Source organism: Pan paniscus, chromosome 1 (assembly GCF_029289425.2).
Source record: "Pan paniscus chromosome 1, NHGRI_mPanPan1-v2.0_pri, whole genome shotgun sequence".
NCBI classification, from domain to species: domain Eukaryota; kingdom Metazoa; phylum Chordata; class Mammalia; order Primates; family Hominidae; genus Pan; species Pan paniscus.
This window is the reverse complement of record NC_073249.2, coordinates 113,417,547-113,427,726: the sequence shown is the minus strand read 5'-3', so window position 1 is coordinate 113,427,726 and position 10,180 is coordinate 113,417,547. Positions and strand designations below refer to the sequence as shown.

The following is a 10,180-nucleotide window of genomic DNA, read 5'->3' as shown; positions in this document are numbered from 1 at the left end:
CATAAAATGGTGCCACAATGAAAATTTGAAAAATGAATGAATTGAACGTGATAAACATAGATGAGAATCCTATATTCTACAATTTTTTAAATGTACTGAAATTATTCTTTTTGAATCCTCCTATTTATTTCTGTGACTTCTTTGGTGACAAAGTTAGAAAAAAGTGGAGGTCAGTAGGGAGATATGAAGGGACGCCGGTGGGAGCAGTGAGCCTGGGCGGGTGATGGAGTGGGAGATACGTGGCACAGGGGTCAGTGAGTTAATCTGGGCTCATTCAGAGAATGGAAGGTGTGTGCCAAGAAAACTGGTTGGATAGGGATAGGTCAGGGATTCCCTCTTGCATTCTCACACTTGGGGGCTTTTGTCATTTTCTTTTCTTTTTTTTGAGACGGAGCATCGCTCTTTCTCCCAGGCTGGAGTGCAATGGCGCTATCTCGGCTCACTGCAACCTCCACCTCCCGGGTTCAAGCTATTCTCATGTCTCAGCCTTCCAAGTAGCTGGGACTACAGGTGCCTGCCACCATGCTCAGCTAATTTTTGTATTTTTAGTAGAGATGGGGTTTCACCATGTTGGTCAGGTTGGCCTCGAACTCCTGATCTCAGGTGATCCACCTGCCTCGGCTTCTCAAAGTGCTGGGATTCCAGGCATGAGCCACCATGCCTGGCCACATGTGTCATTTTCTTGGGTGTTATACTGATCGTATATTTGCAGGTTTGCTTTTGTGACAGACTTCTTCTGGGGGAAAAAAAGTATCCTTCTATCTTTTTACTTTTGTCCAGTTCCAGGTATCCCTGTTTTTTTCTTCACTCTTCCTTCCTTGTTCATGGGAGTTTTTCTTGAGGACTTCAAGCCCAGCTTCGGAGAATCCTGGTTGTGTCATCTCATCTCCTTTCTGCTCTCTTCTCTACCTAGGCTTTCCACCCTCACACCTCCCGGGGTCTGAAAATGGAAAGATAAGGGTGTTTCCCTGAAAGTTGCTCTTCTGTGTGGGGATGACAGGTTCTAAAGACTCTTTTCTTGTCCCTGCCCTCATTGCCATGATTAATCAGTTAAGTGGCCCGAGGTTTTGTAACAGCACAGTCTTAAAATGCTTCTCCCAAGTTTAATTTCTCTCCATTTGACCTTTTAAGGATGTGAATTGGCTTTAAGCAGTAGACTCCCTTTAGTACGGCACTGTGAGCCTCTCAGTGAATCTGCTACATCCATTCCACCCACGGGTCTGGAAACTTGTCTGTTTACATTTCCCTAAAAACCTAAGATATATTTTTAAGAAGTGCCTTGTAACTTTTCATATAGCCTTTCCCCTACTTTGGGCAGACTGTTTCTTACAGGAATTTGGTAGATCTTTCCAAAGAGCATTCTGTATCTCTATTTTTAAAGCATAAATCCTGTCAACTTTGGAGGAGAAGTGATTTGGCTTGAGTTTTCTCAGACATGGGAACTTTTGACCTAAGTTTGTATTTTACATTGTTGAAAGGGAACTCCAGGATCCCAGAAAACATATGGACTGCAATTGGGTAAAGTTTCTGTTTCAGTACTTATTCCTACTTACTAGCCTTTTAATCTTGGTCAAGTCAGCCATGTGGCTCTCAACTTCCTCATCTGTAACATAAAAGGATTAGAGTAGACAATCTCTAACAAATGCTATAATACCACTGACAAATAAAAATATTAGCTAATATGTGTAAGGCACTGTGTTTAGTGCTTTTTCCCTTAATACAATAGCTTTGAGATATAATTTATATACCATACAATTTACTTCTTAAAAAAGTACACAATTCAGTAATTTTAGTAGATAGGAGTAACCATCACCACAGTCAATTCTAGAATATTTTTATACATCAGAAGAAACCCTTTACCCATTATCAATTACTCTCCATTCCTCCTAACTCCCTCCCAGCCCTAGGCAACTACTAGTCTACTTTCTGTCTTTATTTGCCTCTTCTGGACATTTCATACAAATGGAAACATGCAGCATGTAGTAATTTATGACAGCTTCTTTCACTTAGCATGAGGTTTTCAAAGTTCATTAATGTGGTAGCATTTATCAGTACTCTGTGCCTTTTTATGGCTGAATAATATTTTATCATATGGATTTACCACATTTTATCATTTTATTTATCCATCATCAGTTGATTGACATTTGAGTTGCTTCTACTTTTTGAGTAATATCAATAATTCTGTTATGAACATTCTTGTATAATTTTTTGGTAGACATTTATCTTCATATTTCTTGGATATATACCTAGGAGCAGAATTGCTGCGTCAGATGGTAATGCTGTTTAACCTTTTCAGGAACTGTCAGACTGTTCTGAAGTGGGTACATTATTTTACATTCCAACCAGCAGTGTATGAGAATTCCAGTTTCTCCACATCCTCATCAACAGTTGTTATTGTCTGTCTTTTTTATTATATTCATCTGTAATGTGAAGTGTTTATCTCATTGTGGTTTTGATTTACATTTCCCTGATGGTTGATGATTTTCAACATCTTTTCATATACTTATTAGTCATTATGTATCTTCTTTGGAGAATGTCTGTTCAGATCCTTTACCTACTTTATAGTTGGTTTATCTTTTTAATATTGAACTGTAATAGTTTTTAAAAAATATATCCTAAGTACAAGTCTGTTATCAGATAATATGATTTGCAGATATTTTCTGTCATTCTATGTACTGTCTTTTCACATTCTTGATGATATACTTTTCAGCCCAAATGTTTTTAACTTGATGGGATACAATTTATTTTTTCTTTTGTTGCTTGTGCTTTCAGTCATATTTGTGAAAACTTTGCTTATCCCACATTACAAAGATTTACTATTTCTAAGTGATTTATAATTTTACCACCTACCTTTAGGTCTCTGATCCATTTTGAGTTAATTTTTATGTGCGAGGAGGGAATCTAACTTGATTCTTTTACATGTGGATATTTAGTTGTCCCAGGACCATTTGTTGAATTAAGTGCCCAGAACAAGTACATCTATGTATAGAGAAAGTAGATTAGTGGTTGTCAGAGACTGCAAGAAGGGGGGAATTGGAGAGTGACTGCCCATAGGTACAGGCATGCTTTTTGGCATTATGAAAATATTCTGGAATTAGGTAGTGGTGATGGTTGCAGAACTTTTGGAATATGGTAAAAGACATTGAAATATATGCTTAAAAATGGTGATTTTTGTGATATATGAATTATACTGTAGAAATAATAATAACAGTAATAAAGCAAGGTGTCTTTCCATATCTCCATGCCTTGTATTTTCATTAAAAAAAAAAAAAAGAATTTCAGGGCCAGGCTCAGTGGTTTACTCCTGTAATCCCAGAACTTTTGGAGGCCTAGGTGGGAGGATCGCTTGAGGCCAGAAGTTCAAAACCAGCCTGAGCAACATAGCAAGACCTTGTCTCCATGAAAAATAAAAAATTAGCCAGAAATGGTGATGTGTGCCTAGAGTTCCAACTACTTGGAAAGCTGAGGCAGGAGGATCGCTTGAGCCTAGGAGTTCAAGGTTGCAGTGATCTATAATCACCACTGCACTCCAGCCTGGGTGACAGAACAAGACCCTGTCAAAAAAAAAAAAAAAAAAAAAAGGCATCTCACTTTAATAGTAAGAGGCCAGAATATGATGCTGGCAGCATGTTGTGAGGAAATGTATTAGATGAAAGAAGTTAAATTCCAATTCTCCTTTTTTCAGAAATGAGGTATAGCGGAGAGAAACACGTACTTGGAAAGAGTTGACCCTGCTGAATTGGAAAATGTGGGAAGGGGATGGGGAAGAGGCTGCTCCACCTGAGATCTGGCTCCAGGACTTACAGCAAGGGGAACTTGGGCAAGTTACAGACTCTCTATGCCTCAGTTTCTTTATCAGCAAAACAGAATCATCCCATAAACTATAAGGTCGATGGTATCAGCGGGTCCCCAAACTGACTGCACATCTGAGTCATGTTAACAAACACATTCCAGGCCCCACCTGAGCCCTCTGAATCAGAATCCCTGTAAGGAGGACGATGAACTTGAATTTGCACTGACTTTCCCAGCTGTTTCTTACTCTGATCAACTTGGGGGTAGGACCCATTGAGCTGCATCACATCATTCCAAAGCCAAAACACAACAGCAGGACAAGAATATTTTCAAGGTAGTCTCTAAAGCAGAGGAGAAACTGTTGAGGGAACCTAGAAGTAAAGGAGATCTGGCTTGCTGGGCTCCATTTGAACTTTGAGTACAACAGAGACATGAGCCCTTCGGGACACATGCCTGAGGTAGTGACAGTCCAACTTTGGAAGAGTGGAAGCCCTAGTTTCAAATTCAAGCATGCTTTGAGTAGAAATTAAGTTTACCTCTTTTTGCACAGCAACATGGCCAATCCTTCCTAAGCTGCTCAGCTTACAAGAAAAGGAATCATACTGCTAAGAATTCAAACTTCAGCAGTCATAGGTAAGTAAGGAAGTCTTATAAACCTATTCTAGCCACCTAACCAGAAACTCGAAATTTAGCAGGTTCTTTCAGTTTCAGGACAGTTGTGTTCACTAGATCAGAGGCATTGAGACATGAAGAACAGACCCTTAAAAAGGGAAAGTGTTCCCTTCAGTTTGAGGACATCACTGGAACATTAGGGAAGTGGGAACACAGCTGCTCACTCTACAGTGTGGGTTGCCTTTGTGTCTGGAATGTGTCTGATGTCCTGATCCCTGTGCACATTTCAGGGAGCCTTGGGAGGACCCCAAATCACTGATGGAATTGGGCAGTGCATGGAGATGGCTCAGCAGGACGAGGGTAAATGCAGGGGCAAGTCCAGGTCATACTGAGAGACAATGAGTGGCGCTGATGAGGACAACGATAAAATCAAAAGTTTGTGCTTCATCTTCAAAAACTCAAGCTGATAACAAACTTGGCCTTATGAGAAATAATAAGTATTTTTCTATTTACATGAGAATTTAATCTCAAAACAGAAATCAGAAAAATATGAAGTCCAGGGCATAAAACCTAAAACTATTGCTCATATTTATTGTTTCTAAATAGAGCAAAGTGTAAAATCTTCTCCATAAGACATACATTGTGGTTATAAAAAGGCAAAAGTCTTAGTGAGAATCATTGGTATTCCATAGAAGAGTGAATGAAACACAGCCAAGGGAAGACCCACGTCTCATACTTCTCTTGTACATTCCAAAGTTCCAGGGAAATTCCAGGTGATAGAGGTTATTTCCCATACTGTTAAAGCAAGGTTTCAGACACTTCTGAATTTTGGTCCCAGTACTCTAGAAGGGCACACCTCTGTCCTGGAAAATAATACAGGAATGAATACTCTTCCCGTGACCCATTCTGCTCATTCTTCCAGCATCACAAAAACCAAAAACTGGAAATATGGCCAAATACGTGATTAGCTGTCCCTCATCTTCAGGTTTCTTATCTGTTACTTATAGATGATAGCATTACCTTAAGGATTATGATGAAGATACAATGTCCAAATATAAACACAGTTTTGAGCAAAATACCTTGTACGAATTGGTCAATGAATAATTAGTAAATATGTGAATATTTACTGGATTGTATGGATCCTATGAATAATTACTGAATAATTATTGTGATTGCTTTTATTGGCAGTGCTGAAAACTCATCCCTTTGTGACCTCAAGTAACCCATGACACTTTGTGAACCTGCAGTTTTTTCATGTAGAAACTTGACAGATTTTCATTCTGACACAGAATGTCAGGTCTCCCAGACCCTAGAAAATACATTGACTTAAAGGCTTTGATACATCTCAAAGCAGTATCCTTACAGTGTCACTGGAAGATGGTGCGGGCTGCAGAGAGGGATGCTTTCAAATGGGATTAACCAGTCCTCCTTCCTTCACTTCCACATGAATGCTGGGCAGCCCAGGGTCAACCCACTGCACCCTCAACTCAGGCAAGTCCAGCAGCCAATCTTAGGAGACCTGGGCTACAGAACAGTCTCTCAAGTTCCAGGCTCACAAAACCTAGGTGGGGATGAAAACTGAGAAAGCGAAGAGGTGGTTCAGGGGGTCACTCTTTCCTACTTGTTCCTCTCACCTCAAACTCACCTTCTACTGCACTGCAACACTGAGGATCGCCAAACAACCCTGACCATAACCTTGATCTTGCCATGTTCTGTTAGTGGAATGCAACCCAAAATCAATGGTGTTAGGTCATCTTAACAAAATATATTTCAAACCATATTCCATAAGAACTGCTCGTGGCCCTGTTCTTTTCAGTATATGGGAAAACAAAATGGAAACAACAAAATAGCATGAGGTTTACAAAACTTCCCTAGATAGATGGTCACACATGTTTTCAGGAGACCTCTATATAAATGACTTTGATCACTTGATACCTTGAAAAGAGGTCTTGTGGCACTAGAATGACATCTATAAGTGACAAGTATAAAATGTAGTGCTCAGTGACATTAAAAAACAAATCAACCCACATAGAGGAAGAGCTTTGGACGTAGGGATGTCAAACTGGTGTAGAATGTAATGAAAACCCAAGAAGGTGCCCCAGTAAGAAAGAAGAAATCAGTCTAACAATGGGATGCAGCAGCAAGAATACTGAGACAGGAAAGAAAACATTTAAAAAAAATGAATTATTCACTTTCTAGTGGATACAGAAAAAACTGCAGAAGACCCGGAGGATATCAGGGCAGGCTAAAAGTTTGATATCTTACACTTGTGGAAAAGCCTTAAGCTCTGTTTTAACTGAGAGCAGGTGGGGTGACTTCATGACTACCATTAAGAAAATATAACCTGTTGGGAAACTGTTTCTGCCTTGATGATGTTGTACAGACAAGAGATAAACAGTGAGGAATATGCTTAGATGTATTGGGAAAGACACGGGTCTGTGGCATTGTCACTAGGGTACACGAATACTGAGAGTGAATGCTGAAGGAATGATCCCCATTGGTGGTGACCCTCAGGTGAGACTAGGGTGCCTGTGTTTCAGCAAAGCCTGGGCAATTCGAATGCAGGGCTCCTAAGATTCCGTGACACCCCCACCTTCTAATTCTGTTATGGCAACTGCAGATGGTTACCTGGCACGCTGGCCACATTCTACCTCACTCTTATCAGAGTCTGAGGTACTGGCAGTGCTTTCAGCTCTGTGTTCAGGCACCTCGAACCTTGTTTTTGCGGTGAAGGATCCTAAAGTGTTGTGGGGAGTGATCACATTTTTCACAACAGTAAGTTAAGAATTTCAGTTACTGACATCCCTCAGTCCTGATTAAACCTATTTGATTTCACCAGTTTTTAACCCATCATGTGTTTGCCTTTCTTCTCCCCAGTCCCTGGCCCCACCTCTTCTGCCACAAACGTCAGCATGGTGGTATCAGCTGGCCGTTTGTCCAGCGAGTAGGCAGAGATGAACATTCTAGAAATCAACGAGAAATTGCGCCCCCAGCTGGCAGAGAAGAAACAGCAGTTCAGAAGCCTCCAAGAGAAATGTTTTGTAACTCAACTGGCCAGCTTCCTGGCCAACGGACAGAAGAAATACAGTAAGATCTATAGGCTCACCATCATGAAAGTGATGAATGATGTCCTGTCTTCTCTCTGAGACACTAAATGCTCTCTCCATCAAAAATAATTTCATCCTTCCTGTACTTCTAGGAAAACAGAAATGGGTATTTTAACATTTTGTCAAAGTTGGAAGACAGAGGTACCAAAGTATTTAGCAACTTTCCATGTTTGCAATCAGGTGGGGGTGGGACTAGAGTTAAACTGCCATTTATTGATTTCTGACACAGGCACAGAATGACCTGTTTTCTCCAAGAGGCTCAATCGTGTTTTCAAGAATCGTCTCTGTACCATATAAGATCCTGCAGACAAATAACATCTAGTCTGTTGTTCTAAATGTCTGAGACTAGTGAACTTTTATTCAGTTCAAGTTTCTGTTGAGGCCCAACAGGCAAAGCTCTGTTCTAGTGACTCTGAGGGAAACTTGGTGATAGTAGCCAGTACCTGCTCTGAGGGGCTTCAGGAGGAGTCTACTCCTAATAGAACCTGTGCTGTCTATAAGTGACAGCATCAAGAGCAGGGAGTAGGGGCCGTGCATGGTGGCTCACTCCTGTAATCCCAGCACTTTGGGAGGCTGAGGTGGGCAGATCATGAGGTCAGGAGTTTGAGACCAGCCTGGGCAACATGGAGAAACCACATCTCCGCTAAAAATACAAAAAGTAGATGGGCGTGGTGGCAGGTGACTGTAATCACCCCTGCTCAGGAGGCTGAGGCAGGAGAATCCTTTGAACCCAGGAGGCTGAGGTTGCAGTGAGCCAAGATTTTGCCATTGCACTCCAGCCTGGGCGACAGGGCAAGACTGTTCAAATAATAATAATAATAATGACAAATAAAAATAAGAATAAAAAGCAGAGAGTAGCTTGGTGAGAGTGAGGTCCTGCTTCCTGGGGCACAGAGTCTTGTTGCTAAAGAGGAAGAAAGATCGCACCCGAGAATGTGTGGAGACAGCAGTGCAGTGTACAGAGCAGGGACCGTGGGCCTGTCTCCTGGGCTCCATCCAAGTTGCTTGTCGTGTCTGTCCCTCAGTTACCTCACCTGTTCAGAGGGTACTACAATAATACCTACCTCTGTAAGTTGCTGCAGTGAATTACATGAGCTATTTCTTGTCAATCTCCTAGAACATTTATTGGCACACAGTAAACACTATCAATTAGTTCTTCATTCTGCTGTTTCTAAATTAAAACAAACTTTATTAGCATTTGGGCATATTTCCTTCATGGCCTTATGGTGTTATGTGTCACACTTTATGCTTCAGATATGATTCTTAAAATCATAACTGAAGATATGATTTAAAAATCAAAGATTTTAAAAACCTTTCGCATAGTTGTCCTTGAAATTCCCAGTAAAAGGGAAACCATCAGTCCCATAGTCCTAGGGGCCTTCCCGACTGTACAAGAAATCACTACTCATGCCCCAGTGCAGTGTTTTAGAGGAGAGGCTGCAAGGCTTGGGAAAGTGGCCCCGCATTCAGAGTCAGACCTCAGGGACTGTGAATTCTGACTCCACTTCGTTGTGGTTGAATCATCTTGTCAGCTTCCTTGATGTGCCCTTGAGGTTCTCTTTCTTCATCTCTAAATTTTGGAGGATCAGATGCCAGAAAGGCAGGAGACTGAAGAGTAAAGATGTGGAAATCCCTGTCTAGACCCTGGTACTGGGGAGAGTTTTGTCCTTGGGATGGACCTGGCTCCTGCCCTGTAGGCAATGACCACAGCAGCATGTCCAGCCTTCCACTGAGGCAGGCGTGTCTGTCTTTTCTCAGGATATGAAGAGTGCGAAGACCTCATAAAATCTATGCTGAGGAATGAGCGACGACAGTTCAAGGAGGAGAAGCTTGCGGAGCAGCTCAAGCAAGCGGAGGAGCTCAGGTGAGGGGACCCCATGGGGGCAGGCAGGGGGGCAGGTGTGTACATCTCTGAAGTACAACAGCTCGGTGGGGAGAAATAAGAACGAAGCTGGGCCAGGGGAAGGGCAGGAATTGCCATGGCAGGCTCGCAACACACAAGTATTTATCAAGCAGAGAAGAAGTATAATAAAAATGTATGGGTTGCAGTTGTTTGTCAGGGCCTTGTTTTCTCTTTTTCGAGCAAGTAATTGTTGATGTGAAATTTACATAACACAAAATTAACCAAAGGAGTGTGAACCACACAGCAGCATTCAGTATACTCAAAATGGTGTGCCGTCACCACCCCACTTACCCTGAGTGAGAATCACCTCCTGACTGACTGCGGCTTCTCATTCTTTCACTCAATCAATGTTGCCTTCTCGACCCTGTCATTCTTTTCTTCTTTCGTCTTTTCAATTCGCCCCATCTGCATCTGGCCTCATTTCTGTACATGGCTTTGTATCTAGTGGCCGCAAGATGCACTATGTGTATTTTCACATGGAAATGTCCATGGCCAGAGTGAGGAACTGAAAGGATGTCTTTTTGAAACGGAATTAGGAAGACACCTACTTTTGTTTACAGAAGGGAAAGATGAATGGAACATCATCGAGGATCTTGCAGGAGCCCTCTCTGATACAGAGGAAGCCTGTAAACCATTTTCTATTCTTTCTCTTGGCCACAGACATTCCTTTCAACATGTGCTGACCTTCTGCTTGAAGGTCTCCTTGAGGACATTGTCTCAGAAGGCTCTGTTGCAATATTTGAACGGATCACTCAACCCTTTCTAC

At 41.7% G+C, this 10,180-nt stretch overlaps 1 protein-coding gene and 1 long non-coding RNA gene across 2 annotated transcripts in view; one reads left to right on the top strand and one right to left on the bottom strand.

Moving 5' to 3' along the window:
• Positions 1–4,371: 4,371 nt before the first annotated feature.
• LOC134730803 (neuroblastoma breakpoint family member 12-like) overlaps positions 4,372–10,180 on the top strand; it is a 42,759-nt gene continuing 36,950 nt past the window's right edge. The window contains exons 1-3 of the mRNA XM_063606285.1: positions 4,372–4,764; positions 7,282–7,491; positions 9,270–9,375. Of these exons, the coding sequence (XP_063462355.1) occupies positions 7,359–7,491; positions 9,270–9,375 (239 nt within the window). The 5' untranslated portion in view covers positions 4,372–4,764; positions 7,282–7,358. The remainder of the gene's footprint in view (positions 4,765–7,281; positions 7,492–9,269; positions 9,376–10,180) is intronic.
• LOC134730812 (uncharacterized) lies at positions 4,960–7,149 on the bottom strand. The gene is made up of 2 exons (XR_010112780.1): positions 7,033–7,149; positions 4,960–5,267 (listed from the first exon to the last, which is right to left on the bottom strand). It is a non-coding gene; the product is annotated as an uncharacterized LOC134730812 (long non-coding RNA).